We start from the raw sequence: 24,231 nt of genomic DNA, 5'->3' as shown, positions 1-24,231 counted from the left end.
TTTCCAACCTGCAAATGAACCACAAAATGGGAAAATTTTAGTTTTAATATGATCTTTTCTAGGAACTTAAATTTTATTTAAAAAACCCAGACTGACTTTAAGTTTGTGTGTGTGTGTGTGTGTGTGTGTGTGTGTGTGTGCGCGCGCGCGCATAGGTGAAATAAAGGAACATTTTAAGAATTGGCATTTGGGGGCTGGGTGGTGGCACACCTGGTAGAGCACACATGTTACAATGTACAAGGACCTGTGTTCAAGTCCCTGGTCCCCACGAGCAGGGGAAAGCTTCTCACAAGTGATGAAGCAGGGCTATAGGTGTCTCCCTTTTTCTTTCCCTCTGTCTCCCTTTCCTTTCTCAGTTTCTTTTTGTCTCCAATACATAAGTAAACATTTTAATTAAAAAAAGAATTGGGATTCTAACATCACTGGGTTCTTGAGATACAATGTCACTCTTCTGCCTGGTGCTGGTTGGACAGTGTGGACCATAGAAAAAAGACCTGGCCTTACAGCTCTGATTGTCACTTCAAGCCACAGGCCTCTCCCTGGGTGACTTGGGATAATCATCTCTTTCTCCACATCAGTTTCTTCAGCCAGCAAGTGAAAGTGTGGCTTATTTTTATGACGTGTACGCTTTCTCTTGGTAAATTCTGTTTCCATGTGAACTCTCCTGAAAGAAAAATAACTGATATTTAAAACTGAGGTTTTGGTTGTTTTTTTATTTTTAATTGTAAACTATCAGAGGACTGGTAGTTTACAGTAAATATAATTGTCGGTACTTGGGTAAAATTTCTCAATTTTCTGAAAGACACTGTTATTCCTAGCCTAGGTCCTTTTCCACCATCATGCACCACGACCTGAAAGCCACCACCACCCCACCAACTTTGCTTTGGGGCCGTACACCAAACCCAATCAAGTGTTACTTCCTGTTTCTCCTTTCTGTTCTTATTTCTCAACTTCTGTCCGTGAGTGAGATAATCTGAAAACAGTTTAAATAAAAGCAGATTCAGGTGGAGAACCTTCCACTTTCTGCACCTTCATGAGAAGAATTTTGGTAAAAAGAGAAGATTTAGAAATGTTAGGGAAAGGATCAGTCTTGATTCTTTCAAAGATTAGTCACTCATGAGAATTAAATTCTAGCCAGAAATATTCCTGAATGGAAGGAAAATGGGTAACCTAACAAAAAGATGGTCTTTGGGTAGGGTTGCTCATACCTGAAAAGTTGATAATCACTAAATATCAGTGAGCTTAGTCCCAACTCTGACTATGGATTTTAATTTGGAGAATGAAGTGATATACCCTAGATCTTTTTTCCCTAGGATACCAAAAAAAAAGGGGGGGATTTGAAATTTTAGAGATTTTTGACACCTCTCTGGATTACAGGAAGGGTCTCTGTTCTCCTCCATCTGAGTCGTGAATTTTTTCTTCTATGTAGGGACATGTTCTTGAATAAAACTCCTAACAGTCAAGTAGTCACTTTTGCCCTTTTCCCTTTTCACTCATTTCCTCATTTGTTCTTAACAATCCACAGGGGTAAAGATCTATACTGTTATGCAAATGGTTGCTGGCAAAATGCAGGGCTAAGGACTGTCAAATTCAGGTCTTAGACACTGGCATCACAGTGCACACATGGGGCCAGAGAGATAGGCTAGCTGTTTGTGCAACAGACTCTCATGCCTGAGGCTCTGAGGTCCCAGGTTCAATCCCTGGCACTACCATAAGCCAGAGTTGATCAGGACTCTAGTTTAAAACAAACAAACATTTATAAAATTAGTACCCATTTCAGTCATCCAGTAGAATGTCAGAAATTTGGAGTTTGGGATTTTCCTTGTAAGTATAGGGATAAATCTAGAAGCAAGCCCTTTTAAGAAACAACACACACACACACACACACACACCTGCCAAGATCCAAGAACATCAAGCATGCCCCCCAGTGGTAATAATCTTGACACAAGACTTAAATACTTCATAGTGAATAATTTCTATAGCAAAAGGTCAAGATTTTAGTTCAAATCCATTGTTTCCTAGAATTAATATGATATTGATTCATATGCTTAAAATGACCATTTTAAACATATTTCTTGGTTTACATTATTGGAAACTCCTTGTGGGTATGCACTCCCAACAGCGCCATGTGTCTGACAATCACTTTGAACTCATAAATACCATTTCTCCACTGATTTAAACATACTCATTAGGACAAAGCCCACACCAAGAGCTGACCCCCTATTCTATATGTGCCGTTTAATAATCAGTATACCACAGTCATTAGAATGATTACAGGGATACTGTGAAAAATTCATTTACTTCAGCTAAGCCAACAACTTTGAATTTGTGTTGAAAAACAATTACCAAGCTTAATTAGAAGCATGTAATGATGACAGCAGTTATTTCAGTGATTGATTCCAAAATTAAGGAGAGCTGGCAAGCTAAGAGCGGTGTATCCTCTGCTTTGAAAATGAAAGGGAACACGGAGGTCTAGAGATCGTGCCCTGCGAGCAAATTGTGAGAGTCGGAAAGTTTTCCAGTGCTGGCAAGAACAATACTGCTGTCTTCAAAGAAGCCAAGAGAAAGAAGAGATGTCTATGTTTTCTTCTCCACATTTACCAGAAACTACATATTTCTCTAGGGGAAAAAAAAATTCCAGAAAATTCAGGCAGAAAAAAAAAGCATACTATTATTACCTGCTGTCTTTCAGCTTCCTTTTATTAAAAATAAGTTGAGGAGAACATAAATTGCGTAAGTATTCAAATAGCATAGTTGGTTTAGACTGATTTGATAATTACTCCTTGTCATCTTTGGTTACAGGCAAAGTTAAGTCCATCTTTCTTTCCTCTGTCATAGATACTTGGCATGTTCTCTCCACATATATAAGAATGTCTTAAAGTCACTAATAATACTGGCAATGTTTTTGTACAGTGTTGTTCTTCCTCACAATTAGCCACTACCATCAAAATAAGGTTACTGTCCTCTCAGTATGAAGGGAGAGTCATAGTAAAACTGTTATACACCCTAAAATTAGTGACTTGTGAATCATCTATATTTCATAAGAACTAGTCAGTCATTCACTTAATTTTCTCAAAAAATGTTAAATTCAATATTTCTAAATGTATATTTTCCTACCATCCACAAAGATTGGCAGGGAGACATATATTGGAAAACAAACAACAAAAAATAGCCAGAATATACAGTGAGGAAATTCAGTAAATAAACCATATATATCAATAATCACAATATATGCTAATGGTCTAAGTTAAGCAATGAAAATATACAGGATGGCTGGAGAAATTAAGGGGGGAGGGGAAAGGACCAGAATCCATTGACTCTATGTCTACAGGAAATTCACATCTGAAACAAAGATAAATATTAACTCATAGTAAAAGGCTGGTGCAAAGTATTCCAAGCCAGTAATCATAAAGAAGGGCAGGAACAGCTCTTCTTATATGAGATAAGGTAGACTTTTAGGTAAAAAGTGTAATCAAAGGCAAGGAGGGATAGTATATAGCAATAAAAGCATCGAAGCTGTAATTATTATCAGTATATATGCTGCCAATACGGAGGACAGCCAAGTATACAAAGCAAGTTGTAAATGACCTTATGGAATACAGTGATAGTAGCACAATGATAATAAGAGTTCTCAGCACACCACTAAGGGCAAGAGATAGATCATCAAAACAAAAATCAACAATGAAATAGTGGCTTTAAGTGAAATAGAGGAAATGGACTTGGCCAATATATACAGAATATGCCACCCCCCCAAAAAAATTCACACACATTCTTCTCAAATGAAGTGGAACAATCTCATCACAGCTTTTAACATACTCCAAAAGGTTCATGTAAGAATAATTAGGCAAGAAGAGGATACTAAAGAATCCAAATTGGTTCAATCCCTGGCAGCACATGTACCAAAGTGATATCTGGTTCTTTCTCTCTCCTCCTCCTATCTTTCTCGTGAATAAATAAATAAAATCTTTTAAATAAATAAAAAGAATGTATTGCATAAAGTAAGCAGTATTCATCCTTCAAATTATCTACAAGTTAGGGTTGCAAAGGAATGGTGAGAAAATTGTTTGGGTTAGAATGATCAAATGCAATTTCCAAATCATCTGCTTTCTTAAAGTAAGTGTGACTATAAGTCTTGCTGTTACATCATTCATCTGGTGAAGGATAGCTGACTAGGAGGTAAGTAGTCCAGAGACTTTAAGTTGCCTAAATTAAAAACCACCCCAGTGGCATTTGTTTTGCTAAAGCATAATTTTAGTTTGGCATTTCCAAATACCATAGAAATATTTTCAGCATGATTAATGTTCCAAAATAGAGACAAACAGAGATGATCATGTTCTGAAGTCATCAGCTTATTATTGTCTTGTTATCAGACTCAAATTGGCATTGTTATGTCTTAGCTAGCTTTCTTTGTCATATATTCTTCATGAATTTCCATCTCTAAATCATTTTTGACGTTCAATTCTGTAGCATCAGTCGTGGGTGTTCAGGCCGGGTCTGTGATGTGTGAAGCATTGCTCAGGGGTTATTGACAACATATCTAATTTTATTCTTTTCTCATAAATTGTGTTCCCTCTCTGTATGTATCTGGATGAATGTTTGTAATCTGAAAAGACAAGTAAGCTATTTCTTGAGATCATCAAACTCAGGAAGACAATTATCCATAGAGAAAATAGTAGGATTATTCTTTTTTTTAAAAAAATGGTTCCAAGTATGACAATGGCTATTTAAGACAAATGGCAGTCCACTATGTGTGTTGTGACCAGGTTTTATTTCTTCCTTCAAGGTGGAAGCAGGACGGCACTGATATTGATTTTACCAGGAGTTACCGCCATAGACTGGACGGGGGCCACCTGGTGATAAGCAGTCCCCACACGGACCGAGATCTGGGCACGTACCAGTGTCTGGCCACCAACCTTCTGGGGACCATCCTGAGTCGAAAGGCCAGGCTCCAATTTGCATGTGAGTTCCTGGGAGAACTCCCACAAGGGCTGCATTTCTGAAGACATAGTATTCTTTTCCTCATACTAGACAGCCATCTGGCTTCACCAATCATCAGCTCTTCTCTTCTCGGGGAATGTGATCTGACTGGGATGCCTCTTTAGAGCACTCAGGGTCATCAGAGCCCATTTCAGGGGTAGGAGACAATGCCAGTGTCATCAGTTCTGTGGGCTGTATGTCAAAGCAGCTCAGCATTCCAGATGTGGACGCTGAGATGAAGATGTGTGGCCCTAGGTTCTGTGTCTCTTTTTCTGGCAGTGTCTCAGCTGTGCCAAGGCCTGGGAGGGAGAACGGAGTCTGAGATGTGTCTGGGGAGGTGGTGTTCTCCCAGGAAAAAGCAATACCATATCCCCAACTGGATGTAAGTGGAAATGAAACGGTTGCCAAAGGCAGACTTTATAGGAGCCAGAACAATGTCCAGCTGTGTCACATAAATGTCATCTAAGTAATTACCTCCGTGACATTTGGGGACGATAGCTGATGAACAATAGATGAACTGCCTCTCACATCCTTTATACATAGCGTTTCCTGGGCTGGAACATCTCATAGTGGGCCCAGGGAAAGGCTTGTTTGAGAACCGTTAGATTCGTGGATGGGGAGCAAAGAGAAGGTTTCTTTGCCCTGCCCCTGCCCCCACAGGGCCCCTCCTAGCAGAGCCTGCTGCCACCACTTCACACACCTGAGTAAAAGACCTGTGCTGTCTCTTACTTTGAAAAGGTGATGTTCAGGAATTGTATTAATTGGGGGGGGGATGTATCCGGAACCCCTTTGAGGTCTTCTATTAGTCAACTGACGACATGCAGATTGACTGTTGTTGTGACTCTCCTATTGCAATGAGCATCAAAGTCAAAGCCAGAGACCTGCTTCTCTTCACACAATTCCTCCTGTGTTGGTGATTCAGGGAAGACAGGTGCACACAACATGTCTGTGTCCACACTGGGACATGTGTGCACACATCCCCACAGTGTGTACCTGCACATGTGTGTGGATGCTGCCTGTGTTTCCAGCTGTGGGAGCAGGTGATGCAGAGGCTCGTGGTGCTAAGGGGAACATGGACAACGTCATTTGATTTATGGCATTGTTCTTGTTTTACAATTGAGTCAAGATTGTCACGGAGAGGTTAAGGCATAGCTCAACAGGTAGAGCACATGCCTTATATGTATGGGGCCCTGGGACTGAGCAGCCCCTGCTCCACACGGGAGCACCATGCATGTCATCAGCGGGAGCTCCAAGAAGGGTGGGGAGGTGCTTTGGTCTTTCCTTCTCTTGTTTTCTTTCTCCCTTGTGCTTTTATGCTAAAAAAAAAAAAAGTAAGCTAGACAGAGAGCCACATCAGTGGCAAGGCAGGACATGGATGTTTTAGGCCTTTCAAAGGAAAAAAAGAAAGTTCCCCAGGACACTGGAACTGGGTATGCTTGAAGTCAGCTGCCCCGTCAATAAAGATTACACCTGGGTGGGGGGTGCGGTCAGGCGGTAGCTTAGCTGGTTTAGTGCACATGGCGTGAAGCTCAAGGACCAGCGCAAGGATCCCAGTTCGAGCTCCCGGCTCCCCACCTGCAGGGGGATTGCTTCACAGGCGGTAAAGCAGGCCTGCAGGTGTCTGTTGTTCTCTCCCCCTCTCTGTCTTCCCCGCCCCTCTCCATTTCTCTCTGCCCTATCCAACAACAATGATGTCAATAACAATAATAATAATAACCACAACAATGATTTAAAAAAAAAGGGCAACAAAAGGGAAAAAATATAGCCTCCAGGAGCAGTGAATTAGTGGTGAGGCACTGAGCCCCAGAGATAACCCTGTGTTGGGACCATGTGTAAGCTTGATAGAGCTTAGGGAGAATTACCCCCATCCTGGATGGAGGTCTGAGAAGATAACCTCTTGGTTAGTCTCTCTCAACTGAGGTGAGCATAAGGGGAGAAGCTCAGACTTAGTTCTTTCCTTCTTGACTCTCAGGCCCACAGAAACCCCAATACTTCTCCCCATTAACTGCAGGCCACATGGCCACCTACTTTAAGATTCACTTTCTCAAAGTCACCTTACCTTCTGATCACAGAAGAACACACCTTATCACACACTCCATCATATACGTCAGACCCCAGACAAGAGAGATTCCAAACTGTATGGCCTTTTGATATCCATCTTCTCTCTGTCTCACCCTACGGGTTTAACCCCTATGCTTCTCTCAAATACCTTTGGATAATTAAGTTGCTTGCGTCATGGAGAATAACTGTCTTGTATCTCATCAATTCCTGTCATAACAGCCCCCTACCATAAGGGCAAGCTGATCTTTAAGAAACCTGTAATTTCTGACATAGTTCAATAATGTTCTTTGTTTGGTTTTCTACTTAAACCTTGCCCACCTGCTAATAAACGAGACCTGAGACCTGAGACTTGAGATCTGAGGTCTGAGCACGCTGCAGGTCTCCCCAGTGTCTTTTACTTTGTGTTGTCCTCTTGCGTGAGTGAGAAAGAACCGGTCTGTTACCTTTCCCCTGGAGATCACCCCTCCAGAGACCCCGACAACCCTAGAGGCAAAAAATAAAAAATTACACCTGGGTGGTGGCTCAGTGGGTAGGTAGAGGCCTTAGCTTGAGGCCCCACTTCTACGCCTGCATCACATGGAGCACCGTGGAGCACACCAAGGTCATAGGGCAGGTAGTGGAGAAGTGCTTTGGAGTCCTTGTCTTTCTCTCAGGAGACAGAGAATAAAATTTCTTGGAGTCTAGTCAGTGGAATTGACCACCCATAAATAAGATTCGGGATCACTCCACAGAACTACGTTGAAAAATCCTCATCTGAAAAAGTAATAGGGAGCAAAATACAGATCAGAAACTAGTTTTACAGGGCCTGGACAGCAGTGAACCTGGCTGAGTGCACAGGTTACCCGGGTTCAAGCCCTTGGTCCCCATGTGCAGGGATAAGCTTCACCAGCAGTGAAGCAGTGCTGCAGGTGTATCTCTGTCTATCTCTATCTCTGTCTTTGTCTGCCCCACCCCCTCTCAGTTTTCTCTGTCTCTATCAAATATAGAAAGAAGCATGGGGGCATGCTCATTGGAACCAGTGGATTCATTGTGCAGACACCAAGCCCCAATAATTAACCCTGGTGGCAATAAAAAAAAATAAGTAAGATACTTATTTGACAGAAATAAATTCCCAAGAAATGTAAAGGAATTTTGCCATAATATGCAATGCTGTCTGGAAGGAGGTGACTCTAAAGATAAACAATATAAACCTAATTTGAGTCAGGTTCTATGATATTCCGTCTGAATTCTCAGTAAAGGCAAATTCCTAGGGTGCATGTATTAGCCCGCTATGCTTTGGAATGTCTCTGGAATTATGTGTTCTCTCTATTTTTGAAAATAGCTAAATACCTATCTCTAAAACTGATTCATTGAATTTCTGAAGCCACACATTTTTGTCTCTTCTGTGTCCACCACCTTTTGTCATTTTTTGATTTCTCTATTCTTTCTTACCCTTTCTTCTGTGAAAATCTGTGCAAGTCAAAGCTGTTCTGAGCTAATGTGAGTTTTCCTTGCTTAGAAGCAGGCAGTGTTTATGTTTAGAAAGCCCTAAGGGCTTTGCTTTCGGGGTCAGGGAAGGTGGCTCTCCTGTCTTGCTCAGGCCCACCTCCCCCATCAGACTTCTGGGAGAGAGGTTCTGTTGCCATGTCTGCATCATTCTGCCTCACACTAGGGATTTGAGGTTCCAAGCCCACTTTTGTAAAACAGAAACAAACAGCCCAGCCTTACTTCCCCTCATGGTCAGAGTCGGAGTCCTTGCCTGCAAGCCCTCCCTCAATCCAGAAAAGATTCTCCTGAGTGTAGCCATAGCGTTGAATCAAAGGTAAACATCACTGGAACTTTTTAATTATGAAAAAACTGTGTCCCTAACCTCCCTGCGTGTTATAGGAGCCCACATCTATAGCTTCTTTGAAGGGCTGTAACAACCGAGTCCTGCCTTTCTGCCATGTGCCTCTCTCTCTAGCTTACTTTTTTAAGTAAACAAACACAAAGACTTAAATGTGAATCAGAAGTGACCCTTGTTTTTGGTGCAAAAGTCTAGATCCTAAATCCTTTCTTTTTCAAATTGATTGTTCATTTATTGGATAGAGACAGAGAGAAATTTAGAGGAAAGGGGAAGATAGGAAAGAAGACAGAGAGACACCTGCAGCACTGCTTCACCTCTTGAGAAGCTTTTCCCTGCAGGTGGGGACCAGGGCCTTGAGTCTTTGGACTTGTAGAGTGCTATGTCTGCACTCAACCTGCTGCACCACCACCTGGCCCCTTCTAAGTCCTTTTTTCTGAGCTAATTTAAAAAACACAAGAACAAAGTGGATATCTGAAATTTCATCCAAACAATTACATTCATATGCATTTACAAATATATGCATAATTTCAAAAATAAGACGACTCTCCCAGAAAGATGAATAAGATATATATGCCATGTATATATGGCATAAAGAAAGGACATAAAAAGGGGATATTTCTTTTTTCATCACTTTCTTGAAGATCAGGGGCTTTACACATGTGTGATTTCAACTCTCCCAGTCTACTTTTCCATTAAGACCAAGAGACAATGACAGGGAGACTCACCACAGCCCCAAATTTAAACCCTGGTCCCATGGCACTTCCCACATGGTACTAAGTCTCCAACTTGAGCTGCAGGCATGGAAAGGAAGGCACTCTACCCAGTGAACTCTCTCTCTTTCCCTGAAAGGAATTATTTAATCAAAAAAAAGGTCCTTGCTCTTTGCGCCATCTGCGCTTAACCTGCTGTACTACCATCCGGCCCTTTTCATGGTGGGTGCAGTACATTATAGTGTATACTATACACTATAATGATAAATTCTTATAAACCACTATTAAATCACTAACAACAACAACAACAACAAAAAAGAATAAGTTCTCTTCAGTGTCTGTGTGTGTGTGCATATACCATATTCCAACTCTCTTTTTACTACAGTTGTGACGTAAGGATCATTTAGAAATGATAGTTATATTATTTGTTTTGTTTTTGTTTTTACCAGAACACTGCTCAGTTCTGGTTTATGGTGGTGCAGGGGATTGAACCTGAGATATTGGATGCTCAGGTATGAGAGTCACTTTGCTTGCTATCAGTACTACTTATGAAAATATAGATGAAACCCACAGTGCTTGACACTCCCTAAGATGGCTATTACTATAACATGACATGAAATAAAGTAAAATAAAATGGCAGAAGACGGGCCTGGGATGTGGTGCAGTAGTTGAGCTCTGAACTTATAAACGGGAGGTGAATTTGAGCCCATTATCACATGTGCCAGAGTGCTGCTCTGGTCTCTTTGTCTCTCTCTGTTCTCTCTATCTGCCTCTTGTGAGAGTGTTAGAATAAATCTTGATGCATACAGAATACAGATGTTAGTAAGGAAGTGGGGAGACTGGGGTGAGTATGAAATGGTGCAGCTGCTGAGGACGCATCCTGAGGCCCTAGGATTGACCAGATACTGACCATTTGGCATGGTCACTCCACTTCTAAGTATATGCCCAGGAGATCGGGTGCAGAGGGCATCAAACACCTGCATTCAGGCAATGCTGTTCACAGCAGCCAGAAGTTGGAGCCAACCCAGATGCCCATCAACAGATAAGCAGGCCCACAGAAATCTCCTCCACATTGTCATAAGATTGAGAATCTGATACATGGTACAGCATGTGTGAACTGTGAAGTTCGTCTCCTAGGTGACATGGCCGGGCACAAAGGACAGATGCTGCGTGGTATACAGGGTTGTGAGAAAGAGTGGATGCACAGAGGCAGGAAGTTGGGGCTCAGTGCTTGGGTGGGGAGAGAATGTTTGATGGACACAGAGCATCAGTCTAGGAAGAAGAAGAAGAAGTGAGGAGATGGATGGTGAAATGGTTTACACAGTGGTTTGAATGCACTTAATGTCACTGACCTGAATGCTTGAAATGGTCAAGATGTTGAATATATATCATGTCGACTTTACTATGGTTTCTAAAATAAAATTACATCAGAGCAACCAGAAAGGAGACCACAGTAATGTACAGGGTACAAACATGAGGCCACAAGTTTAGGCCTGATACAAACTACATGTGCCTGAGTCCTATTTCTTGCTCTCTCTTTAATAATAATAATTATTATTATTATTACTATTGTTAATATTATAATAATGTGGCATTATCAGAATTTGTCAGAGTAAAATGTAATCATTCCATTATTTCTTCTCTATGGTATTTATTTTTACCAAAAATAGTAAGTTGGCCTCATTAATCAATGATTCTGCTCACATAGAATCCTCTCTCCATTAACCAGTCTAAATTGCAGCGCATGTGTGAAACTAGCTACCTGTTAGGAAAGAGGCCACTTTGGAGGGTGGCACACCCAACCGAACGCACACATTACCATGCACGGCGACCCAAGTTCGAGCCCTGGCTTCCCACCTGCAGGGAGATACTTCACAAGCAGTGAAACAGGTGTCTCTCTTTTTCTTTCCCTCTCTATATCCTTTTCTCTTCTCAGTTTCACTCTGTCCTATCAAATAAAATAGAATGAAAGACACAGAGAGAAAGAAGGAAAGAGAAAAGGAAAGTAAGAAAGGAGAAAAAAGAGAGGAGAATTGGCTAATGGCTTCATAGCGCCAGCATCAAGCCCCAGAGGTAAAGCTGTTGGCAATTAAAAAAACAACAACAACTAATAAAACCTACAAACAAAGAATAAAAGAACTTAAAGAGAACCCCACTTTCAATCCTTGGAACACCACAGGCTAGTGCTGAGCAGTGCTCTGGTCTCTTCTCTCTATCTCCATCTCTCTCTGTCTCTGGTTCAAGCTCTTTCTCCCCATCTGTGTGTGGTGGGAAGGGGGCTTCACAAGCAGTAAGGCAGGTCTGAAAGTGTCTCTCTTTCTCTCTCTCTCTCTCTCTCACTCCCACCCCTCCTCCAATTCTCTCTGTCTTATCTAAGGGGGAATAAAAGGAAAGAAAGAAAAAAGGAAAAAAAATGGCTGCTGAGCACTGTGGAGTTGTAGTGCATGCACTGAGCCCTAGTGATAACCCTGGGGGCAATGAAAAAAAATAATTGTTATTATTATTGTTATTAATAATAACAAGACCTTATAAGAGGAAAATAATTTTTTAAAAAATAACACCTAATATTTCACTGAGATACATTTTTAAAGAAGCACAAGACAAGAAATCGTTGGTGTAGAAGTTAGTACTCATAGATAGGACCCCGCCACATACACACACACTGCATGGATTACTACTGAATCACAAATACCACTGAGAATGCGACTGTTCCATTCGTAGAGAGCATCGGCCCATGCTGGTGCCCCCTAGTGGCGTCTTCATTTAGTCATCCACCAGGAAATGCCTTACTTTGGTTCTTCACTGTGTCAAGTCCTGAGGATTAAGTGACAGATGAGGAAGAGCTACTTCCTGCTTTCACAGGAAAGACAGATGGAACCTTAAATGCAATTAGAAAATAAAAATAAAAATTCACAGAGTATATGTTATATAGATGACATTACTGTAAGTTCTCTGCAAAGTAACTTCAGTGAACTTAAAAAAAAAAAAAAACATAGAAAGTGACCATGAATCACATTTTCACTTGAACAGAGAATGGTAGGGAAGAATAAACTTCCCTCCCAACAAACAAATTTTTGGCAGTTAGAATTCTGAGTCAGGGAGTAGGTGTGTGGGGTGTGTGCTTCATTATTCTGGGCACCACTGAAGAGACACGCCTGAAAAGTGAGAGAGATACTCTTACCCTGTGATGAGGCTGGAGCAGGAGGCTCCCGGTTGCCTGGGCTGGAGGGCTGGGCACTGGAACTCTTAGAGATGGCATACAGCTTGAGCCGGGACTCCAAATGCTAACTGGAGTTCCAGGTAGGAGGAAATGTTCAAATTCTGAGCACAACTAGAACCAGCTCAAGTCCTGGAGACATGTAAGGAGCACGGCCAGTGGCCAGGTTGGTTACATGGAATGCAGAAACTATGCCTCGGAGGGACTGTCTGTCTTCTGTTGGAGCTGGGGCTTCCCGAAGTAGGAAGAAGCTGTCCATGCCCAGGTTTACGTGGAGACTGTGGGGTAGTGGATAGCAGTGTGAGATGGATGACAAGGAAACTCAAGGGCACTCATCATGCTAGAAAGCCTCTAGGTATAAGGTCTAGATATTCAGTGCCAGTTTTTGGAGGCCATTCCTGTTCCATGTGACACTGTGCCTGAGTTGTAACTCCCAGTGAGCCTTGTGACATACTCCCTACGTCAGGGAGGATTGGCAGGAGACCATCCATAGATCATCGAGGGAGCCGACAGGTTGCTGAGTTGTGATGCCTCAGCAGAATCCAGACCTTGCCAACTTTTTATCAGTTTATTTACTGAGGAAATGTTGATTTTTTAAAAATTTTATTTTGCCTCCAGGGTTATCTCTGGGGCTCAGTGCCTGCAACATGAATCCACCGCTCCTGGAGGCCATTTTTTTCTCTTTTGTTGCCCTAGTTGTTTATTGGTGTTGTTGTTGTTACTATTATTGTTGTCATCATTGTTGGATAGGATAGAGAGAAATTGAGATGGGAGGGGAAGACAGAGAGAGGGAGAGAAAGACAGACACCTGTAGACCTGCTTCACTGCCTGTGAAGCAACTCCCCTGCAGGTAGGGAACCTGGGGCTCAAACCAGGATCCTTATGTGGTCCTTGCGCTTTGCACCATGTGTGCTTAACCCGCTGTGCTACCGCCCAGCCCCCAGAGATGTTGATTTTTTAAATGTCTGTCCTGGTCACATATATGTACTTCCTAATCTCCTGCGGAGAAAGTTCATCACACCCCACCCTTCTCTTAGTAGTTACCTTCCTTTGCCATAGGACACTGAATCCCAAAGCCCCTTCCACCCCCCTCTGACTTCCCACTTTTGAGTCTTTTTATCCACCGAAATGGATCACAGTTTATTACTGCTTTACCCTCCATTGTCCTTTGCTTTGTTTCTGAAATCCCACATATGAGAGAGATCATCTGATATCCACCCCCTTTCTGGTTTACTTAAATTAACATGACTCTTTCCAGTCCCATCTGAGCAAAATTTCAGTGTGTAGGTAGACCACAACTTACTTAACCTTTTGTCTGCCATTACATATCTTATTAAACCATTTTGGGACTTCAGAATTCACCCAGAGAATAATTGATATATTCTAAATAGTGTTAAAGATTTTGAAGTGACTATAAAATATAATTTAAAAAAAATATATATATATATTTCTAAAAAAAGAATATATCACTTATTCTTTCCTTAAAAGGATCAGTCTACAAGTGGAATTTATCCCAAGGATGCAAGGATGAATCAACCTGTATAAATTAATTGACGTAATTCACCATATCATCAGTAGGAAAATTTTTAAAAAACACATGGTTATTTCTGTAGTTGCTGAGAAAGTCTTTGACAAAATACAATATTCTTTTCTGATTAGTACTATCAAAAAAAGATGGAAATTGAGGGAATAAACTTCAGTCTAGTAATAGATGTACACACACAGCCAGCATCATATTCAATGGTGAGAAACAAAAACTTTCCCTCTTAGATGAGAAAAAAAAGGAAAGATATGTTCACTGTTAGAACTGCTTTGACAATTTTCAGTCTTATGGTTCCAGATAAACTTCTGGAGAATTTGTTCTATTCATTTGAAAAATAGAATACCTAGTTAAAAGCGCCATAGTTTTTCTATTTAATAATTTCACTGCACGGAATTTAAATTGTTTACTACCTTAAGTTTAACACTCAGAGAATTGATTAGATTGTGTAGCTCCTCTCTTGAATGAAAATAGTAATCTTCAGAGCAATGTCAACTACCTCAAGACTCTGCAGACATTTCCAAACCAGATACCATGTATCTGCCAATGTTTTTCTTCTGTGCATTTGTAGTTTCTGATCAATCATGTCCTTGATCCATTTTGAGTGTACCTTTGTGCGCAAGAACATGCAGTGCTCCTGTTTCATTCTTCTGCATACGACCGCTTTTTCACAGGTCAACTGTCTATAAATGTGAGAGCTTACTTTTGAACTTTCAACTCTATTCCATTGATCTGCATGTTCTGCTATCATAGTTTTGAATACAGTAGCCCTGGAGTATCGTTGTAAGTCAAGGAGTGTGATGATAATAACCTCCTCCGTATTACTAAAGCCAAAATGCAAGGGCTGGGAGACAGGTCACCTATAGAGCACATACCTTGTCATGTGTGAGACCCTAGGCTTGAGCCCCAGAACTTGACAGAAGCTCTATTGATGGTGGAAAGTTATTGTGGCATCTCTTTGTCTCTCTCTGCATCCTCTTCTCTCTCTCTCTCTCTGTCTCTTGCTGTCCCATTCTCTTACTCTGTACCTCTCCTCCATCTTTCAAAAAGTAAGAAATAAGAGTGGGGCCAGAGAGGCCTCTCAGCAGTACCATGCATGTGTAAGGGTCTGGGCATACTCTCTAGCATTACAAATAGTAAAATGAAAATAAAATTGCAGTCAACATATCTAGGGGTGCTCAAACTCCAGCTCTTAAACTTATAAGACTGAGTTAATAGGTTCTTGCTCCAAGTCATAGTGTTGATGTTAGATAACTCAAGAAGATTATAGTGCAATGATGTTTCACTTTCTTTTTTTAATATTTATTTATTTATCCCCTTTTTGTTGTCCTTGTTGTTTTATTGTTGTAGTTATTGTTGATGTTGACGTTGTTAGATAGGACAGAGGAAGAGAAGACAGAGAGGGGGAGAGAAAGACAGACACCTGCAGACCTGCTTCACCGCCTGTGAAGCGACTCCCCTGCAGGTGTGGAGCCGGGGGGCTTGAACCGGGATCCTTATGCCGGTCCTTGTGCTTTACACCATGTGCACTTAACCCGCCGGACTCCCGCTTTTTCGCTTTCAAGGGCTTTAAGCATGTAGGCATTTTCAATCATTGTTTTGTTTTTTTTTTCTCCAGAGGTGGGGGGAGGATTTCAAGCTCTATCCTGTACTGTAATATGTTTTACATATGGAGAAATTCAAGGCAGGTACCCATGTTACTTGGTCACCTAAAATGCAGTAAATCCATCATTGCCCACACCCCCATCTCAAAATAATTTAAGTGTGTATTTATTTCTAGATGTGAGTAAAGCTGATTCACAGGAATCAAAAATCACATAGCAAGAGGTGTCTCCCCATAAATGTCTTTGACTCTCTAGAGAGGATTTTCTAAGATGTTTGAAGGTGATAGTTATTTTTGTGTCTCTTTTCTCCAGGATCTGTATAGGCAAGGGGGAAAATAAAAGCTCCCTCAAATGTGGAAATCAGCTTTAAAAGCTGTGTCTGATTAGCTGAGAATTTCTTTAAACTTCTTCCCTGTGGAAGAAATGCAAAAACATATTCTAATAGGGTGATAAAGTGCATTTATAGGAAGGAAAAAAATCAAGACCCAGGAGAAGTTTTAAAATCAGCATTTCAACACACACTTGAAAACAGAAAAAACGGTGAAGTGTGTGTTGAGTGGATAATGTATACCTAAATTACATGTGAGAATGCTGGATGGCTTTTAACCTTCTTTTTTCTTTTTTTTTTTAATATTTATTATTTCTTTTTTGTTGTTAATATTTATTTCCTTTTGTTGTCCTTGTTGTTTTATTGTTGTAGTTATTATTATTGTTATGAATGTCGACATTGTTGGATAGGACAGAGAGAAATGGAGAGAGGGGGAGAGAAAGATAGACACCTGCAGACCTGCTTCACCGCCTGTGAAGTGACTCCCCTGCAGGTGGGGAGCCGGGGGCTCAAACCGGGATCCTTACACAAACCTTGTGTTTTGCGCCACATGCGCTTAAACACATGGTTTAAGCTGTGCTACCACCCGACTCCCTTAACCTTCTTTTTGCAATATTAAAAAAGAAATAGCTAAACACAAGGCGCAAAAAAATGCTTTTTAATTTCTTAAAAGAAAGAACGTTGATAAATTAGCATTGGTTTGTCATTATCCTTTTGGAAATAACACTAAATAATGTTGTGATGGATTTAATATTCTGAATTTGTCTTCACGTAATTGCATAATCTCTAGTCGGCATTATACCGGGAAATAAAAAACTTTGCCTTTGCTTTTAAAATTAATTCACGCCTTTGAAGAAAAAAAAGGGCTTGGAGCTGTTGTATGGCTGAATTAGAGTAAGCCATTATTACATTTATTTTAAAAATCAACAGGGAAGTAGATTATCCAGTGTTTTAGCTTCATTCTCCTGCCATCATCACGGCTGGGCATCTGTTTATGTATCTTATCAGAAATGATACTCTTTTGAAATTGAGGCCTGTTCTTTCTTTCCTTCCCACCTCTACTTATATTCAGCAGGGCCTATTCTTTTGGGTTCATTTAAATAAAATTACATATTCAAGCTGCAGGGACAGAGTTGAGCATGAGTATTGGATTCATCAAAACTGAGAGTTTCAGATTGGTAAAAAGTGATAGTTAAACCCCAAAACTGCAATGGCACTTGGGTACAAACAGCTGTCCATTATTCTTGTTCTGTTTGACAGGTGATTTTTAATAAAGTTCTAAATATGAAGCCCATAGAGATTTTGGTTTTGAGTTTTGTAAACTGGATTGGGGAGTACAGTACAACTCTAAGGAGTCAAACAGGGTGGTTTTCTTGTGTTTATTGTTAGTATATCCTCAGCGTCACTTCAGTAGCAGATTAGAATCAAGTACTTAAAATATAGACAAAAGTGTAGAGGCTTGATGGCAAGCTCTGCAAACATGCACTTGTTGTAAGGCATTCATTAATATGCTTTCTGTGCCAAGAAGAATAGCACAGACTATCACTAGCTGTTCAGTGAAGCTCTCCTCACTAGGTCCCCAAATGGGCTTTCACAAAGAGTACCTTAGATGTGCCCTCTGTCAGCTTCTCCTTCCTCCCTCCCTTTCTTCCATCTTACCTGAAAATTTAGGGATATATGTCACCTTTTAGAACTTTATACAGCACATAATCTTTCAAGTCTGGGTTTATAAACAATAGAATCTGTTGTGGTCCATTCCTATTTCCTCTCTATCCCATTGAGTGGACAAATTACAGTATGTGTGTAAATTCTACTGTTGAAAATTAATGTTCACAAGAGGCTGGGCAATGTTGCATCAGGTCAAGTACACATAGTGTGAAGCGCAAGGACATGTACAAGGATCCTGGTTCAAGCCCCTGGCTCCCCACCTGCAGGGGGATCGCTCCACAGGTGGTGAAGCAGTTCTGCAGGTGTCTGTCTTTCTGTCCCCCTCTCTATCTTCCCTTCATCTCTTAATTTCTCTCTAAAAAATAGCCTCAGGATCAGTGGATTTTAGTGCCGGCACCAAACCCCAGCGATAACCCTTGAGGCCGAAGGAAGGAAGGAAAGAAGGAAGGAATGGAAAAAAAGAACAAATATTTTGAGTCCTCTTATCTGTGGGACCATGCATGGGTTGTGCAGTGCTGGAGGAAAAAAAAAAAAGTAAGCTGTCCAGTAAACCTCCAGCATGGCAGACGCCAGGCACACATGTTCTTGGACTTGCTCAGAGCCTCCCCAGCATGTGACTGAGCAAGTTCCCTCCAGATGCTGAGTGACAGAGTCCCCCTCTTAACCCCTGCCTCTGGCCCATCCTCCTGCAGACCACAGCGGCTGTATGCATGTGTGATTATCTGGAAAGAAAACCTGTCACTCCTGGCAGCTAGATGTGAGACCTCCCTCTCACACACCCCCAGACACGTCCCCACCTCCAGTGGCCCAGAAAGCATCACCTACCCTGGTTTGGTGTGGTCTCTTTTTTTGTCTTCAAATTTCGTTTTTCTTACTTTAGTCCACCATCTCACTTCATGCTGATTCTGTTTGCACTGCCGATGGATATTCCTTGCGGGGGTTCTCACATAGCTGGACTGCAATTGCTTTCTTCTTGTTGTTGAGGTATGACTGACACGTAACAGGACGTACCTTTCAGAGCTACAGCATAGTTGTTTGATGTGTATATATAGGATAAGATCCTGAGTCTAGTTAATATCCACCACAAAAATGTTCAGATATTTTTGTTTGTCTGTTTGCTTGTTTTTGTTTTTTAAATCTGGATGAAGGCTTGTAGGATGGACTCTCTCAGGCCAGTGAGGTAACTCACCACCTTGGGGACCCAGAATGGAATGCCTACACCAGCCCATGTTTGAACCCTGGTGTCCATGGGAGGTGACACAGAAATGGAGGCAGATCTGGTTCTGTGGTGCCTCTTCTGGTCTCCATGACTGTTTCTTGGAGTGGAGGAATCATTCAAATGGATGCCTGGGGGCCACAGAAGAGGGTCCACTAGAAGCTTTCACACTGCAGTGCCTGTGCTGTGGTGTGAACGGCCCTGGACTTAGCTGGTTTTTTTTTTAGAGGAACTTTGCACCTTCTGAGCCCTTCAGCTATAACCCCCCACCCCAGTTTTGACCACCATTAATCTATATTTATGAATTAGTTGGGTTTTTTTTATAATTAGGGAAACATTCCCTTTTAAAGTTTTATTTTATTTTTTAAAATATTTTATTTCTTTATTGAATGGTAACAGAGAAAAAAATCATTGGGGAAGGGGGAGGTAGAGAGAAAAAGAAAAGAGGAACACTTGGAGCACTGTTTCAGGTTGCCACCCCCTGGCCCCATGAATTGTTTTTTCTTAATTTTATTTTTACTGGTGATTTAATAGTGATTTACGGCATTATAAGATAATAGGGGTTTAATTACAAACTGTTCCTACCACCAGAATTCTGTGTCCCATCCGCCTTCAGTGAAATTTCAATAGTCAGTGCAAGGTTACCCTTATGGGCTGACTATATATATATCTGTTGTTTGTCCTATTTTTCTGTGACCCTGCCATCACTTCTTCTCTAAGTCACACTTATACCTATTACTACTTTTAAGTATTCTTTTTTTCCCCCTCTTATCTCTTGATAAGGGAAACAGTGCCTGATTCCCTCTGGTGTTTTCCAGATTTGCTTCCATTTCAGTTGGTATAAAAAAATAAATATTCCGGGGACCTGGCTGTAATGCAGCAGGTTAAGTGCACATGGCACAAAACGCAAGTACCAACCTAAGGATCCTGGTTCAAGCCTCCAGCTCCCCAGCTGCAGGGGGGTCGCTTCACAAGTGTGAAGCAGGTCTGCAAGTGTCTATCTTTCTCTCCCCCCTCTCTGTCTTCCCCTCCTCTCTAGATTTCTCTCTGTCCTATCCAACAACAGTGACAGCAATAACAACAGCAATGACAAATAACAAGGACAGCAAAAGGGAAAATAATAGCTTCAGGAGCAGTGGTTTCGTAGTGCAGGCACTGAGCCCCAGCAGTAACCCTGGAGACAATCAGTCAATCAACCAATCAATAAATAAATACTCCTGGTGACAAACGTTTCAGGTCCCAGTGAAAAATTATTATTTGGGAGTCAGGCGGTAGCACAGTGGGTTAAGAGCATGTGGCGCAAAGCACAAGGACCGGCGTAAGAATCCTGGTTCGAGTCCCTGACTACCCACCTGCAGGGGAGGCGCTTCATAGGCGGTGAAGCAGGTCTGCAGGTGTCTGTCTTTCTCTCCCCCTCTCTGTCTTCTCCTCCTCTCTCCATTTCTCTCTGTCCTATCCAATAACAACATCACTAATAAGTACAACAATAAAACAAGGGCAACAAAAGGGAATAAATAAATAAATAAATATTAAAAATTTAAAAGATAAATTATTATTTAAGGATTTGAAAAGCTTTTACAGTGTTTTCCAAGGTAGCAGTGTCATTGTACACTTCTGCAGGCACTAAAATAGTATTCTCTCCTCTCAACATCCTTACTAACCCTTGTTCTGCTCTTCTGGAAAAGTGCGAGGAAGGAGGTGTTCAATCACTGTGTTCCTTTTTTAAGGCATTTTTTTTTGTGATTAATAGTGACTTATAAAATTCTAAGATTAGAGATTATAGTTCCGCAGCACACCTCTCACATAAATTCTGTGCCACACCCTCTTAACAAAACCTCCAGAGACGTCACAAAGTCTGAGACACTTTGTTTCTAGTGTTTGTTTTTGCAAGTTCATGTGCTTCAATTCTCTCAGTTCCACATAGGAGTGAAAGCATCTGGTAGTTGTTGTCTCTCATCTCTCTTTTGTTTTAATTGTTATTGTTTGTTACAGGATTGTAAGATTACACTTTACAATTCCACACCACACTCACCACCAAAGTTCCATAACCCCACCCTCTCACCTCCCAAAGATAACCACCATAGTTCCATAGGTCTTACAGTTTGCTTGTTTTTTGTTAAGTTTGTTTGTTTTGGGCAAGTTCATGTAAATTAGATCTCTAGACTCTACATATGAGTGAAACCATCTGGAAGTTATCTTTCATCTATTTACTTATTGTATTAAGCGTAATCACCTCTAGTTCTTACCCATTTTATCTCAAAAGACACAGTGTCATCTTCCTGCTTGCAGAGTGGCATTCCATGGAGTATCTGTCCCATAACTTCTTTAGCCAGGCATATGGTGATGGGCATTTAGGCTGCTTCCACTCTTTGGCTATTGTGAATAATGCAGCTATGAACATAGGGGTGCATTTGTCCTTTCTAATTACCATTTAAGTGTCAACTGGATAAATGCCTGAGAGCGGTATTGCTGGCTTATAAGGTAATCCTATTTTTATTTGTTTAAGGACTGTCCATATATCTTCCAAAGGTGATGTACTAGTTTGCATACCCACCAGAAGTAAAGCAAAGTTCCTTTTTCCCCCACAACCACTCCCACACCTGCTATTTCCTGCTTTGTTGATGTAGGCCATCCTCTCAGGTGTGAAGTGAGATGGTACCACAGTGTAGTTTTAATTTGCATTTCTCTAATGAGAAATGAAATGGAGCATTTCTTCATGTGTCTATGAGCCATGTGTATCTCTTCTTTAGAAAAATGTTTATTTCTTTGGCCTCTTTTTTTTCCTTTATTTCTTTTTTCCTTGTTTTTTTTATTGATTTAATAATGATAGACAAGACTGTGGGATAAGAGGGGTCTAACTCACACAGTTTCCAACAACAGAGCTGCATATTCCATCCCCTCCATTGGAAGGTTCCCTATCCTCTATCCCTCTGGGAGTATGGACCAAAGATTGTTATGGGGTGCAGAAGGTGGGAGGTCTGGCCTCTGTAATTTCTTCTCCACTGAACATGGGTATTGACAGGTCGATCCATACCCCCAGTCTGTTTCTGTCTTTCCCTAGCGAGGTAGGGCTCTGGGAAGGTTCCAGGACTCATTGGTGAGGTCATCTGTCCAGGGAAGTCATGTTGGCGTCATGGTAGCATCTGGGAACTTGGTAGTTGAAAAGCAGTAAGATACAAAACAGAAAAAATTATTTAATAATCAGGAACAAAAAAATTAAGAATATAGCAGATGAGATTTGGGGTCTTCATGTGGGAAGAAGCTGAGTCTATTTTAGGTATATTCCAAGGGAGCCATGCATTTACTAATTTTGTCCAAAGCCCAACAGCTAACCTACTTTCAGCAGGTGGGGCCTAAAAGTATTGTCTGGGAAGATGGCATCAGAGTTGGGAATAAGACTAGAAAGCTGAATCAGGACAGAGAGTAGCTCCCAAATATGGTGAAAGTATATAAATACCATTAACTGTGAACTCCATCAGTCTGACCTAGGGCCCATTTCTATTCATATTTAGCACAGTAGCCTATGTAACTAACTCTGGATCCCTGTCAGTCTGAGCTCACAGTCCATGGTTAGAGCTAGGAGCATTCTAGGCTGCACTCATTTCAGAACCAGTCTTCCTCCAGTGGCAGAGTATATTGACCCAGTCTTCTTTCAAAGAGTGGGGCAGTTTCTACCATTGTTGTTCTACATTAAGGGCAAGGTCCTGTAGAGGCCCACAAGGGGGCTTATGATATTGTTCCTGATTAGAAAACTGATTGAGGGAGTCGGGCAGTAGCACAGCAGGTTAAGCGCACATGGCGCAAAGCACAAGGACTGGCATAAGGATCCCAGTTCGAGCCCCCAGCTCCCCACCTGCAGGGAAGTCACTTCATAGGTGGTGAAACAGGTCTGCAGGTGTCTGTCTTTCTCCGCCCCCCCCTGTCTTCCCCTCCTCTTTCCATTTCTCTCTGTCCTATCTAACAATGATGACATCAATAACAACAACAATTAATAACTACAACAATAAAAACAAGGGCAGCAAAAGGGAACATAAATAAATAAATGAATATTTTTTAAAAAATTTAAAAGAAAACTTATTGAATTTTAACACTGGGCTCAAATTCTAAAGTATTTATAATAATAATTTTATATTGCCTATAATCTTAGACCAGGGAGACCAGAACTGTTCTTGTCTGAATATTGGATCTAGTTATTTGCAAATAGCGTTTAATGAAGTAAATCATGGTAAGGTCTTGTATGGTACCGTAAATCCTAACCATGGGATTTTCAAATTAGACCAAGTTCCCAAATAACTTGGTTATAATAATTATCTCTTGACTTGTTAAATGCTAAGACAGCCAGGAACCTTCCTCATTTTCTATAAAACCCATATTTCTCCCAGTCCTGGAGCCTCTGGGGCTTTGCACCTTTTCCTTCATGCGTCACCACACCATTTGATCCTGCATCTACTGACCTCAACCAAATCAATGTATCCAGTGCCTCCTGAACATGTTTCATTTCGGACTGTGTCCAGAAACAATAGGCCTGGGGTGTCAACCCTCCAGCTCTAATACTCCACTGAGACTTTTCCTAGCTCATAGGATTCCTAGTTCCATTCCAGGTGGCGCACTTCTTAACAAAGCCTCAGAACCTAGATACAGCCCAGGGTCCATGAGATAGGGCACATGTAACCCTAAGTTAGGGGAAAATATATACCTTAAAGTAAAAGGGTCTAATAGTCTATAGTGACTTACTGAGTGCAGCAAGAAAATAGAACGACCTAGCAGGGTTAGGTAGCATAATGGTGATGCAAAGACACTCTCATGCCTGAGGCTCCAAAGTCCCAGGTTCAATACCCTGCACCTCCATAAGCCAGAACTGAACAGTGCTCTGGTAAAAAAAAGAAAGAAAGAAGGAAAGAAGAAAGAAAGAAAAAGAAAAGAAAAGAAAGAAAGAATAGAACAACCTAAAAAAAGTCATAATAAAGTAATTTATTAAATACTTTCTACTTAGACCTACTACTTAGACCTCGCCTACTTCCTATCTCACTTCCTTCTGTCATTCTAAGGACAAGCAGATGAAGTAAGGACAACAAAAGCCGAATT

The 24,231-nt window shown here is 41.2% G+C and overlaps 1 protein-coding gene across 2 annotated transcripts in view; it reads left to right on the top strand.

The window, feature by feature from the left end:
* Positions 1 to 24,231, top strand: part of CNTN6 (contactin 6) — a 331,006-nt gene that overhangs the window by 150,898 nt on the left and 155,877 nt on the right. For both annotated transcript variants that reach the window (XM_016190506.2, XM_060180342.1), the window contains exon 4: positions 4,784 to 4,959. In XM_016190506.2, coding sequence (XP_016045992.1) covers positions 4,784 to 4,959 — 176 coding nt within the window. The remainder of the gene's footprint in view (positions 1 to 4,783; positions 4,960 to 24,231) is intronic.

Source organism: Erinaceus europaeus, chromosome 21, assembly GCF_950295315.1.
Source record: "Erinaceus europaeus chromosome 21, mEriEur2.1, whole genome shotgun sequence".
Classification (NCBI taxonomy): Eukaryota; Metazoa; Chordata; class Mammalia; order Eulipotyphla; family Erinaceidae; genus Erinaceus; species Erinaceus europaeus.
Note: the sequence above shows the minus strand (reverse complement) of the source record. Positions and strands in the feature narration are given on the sequence as shown.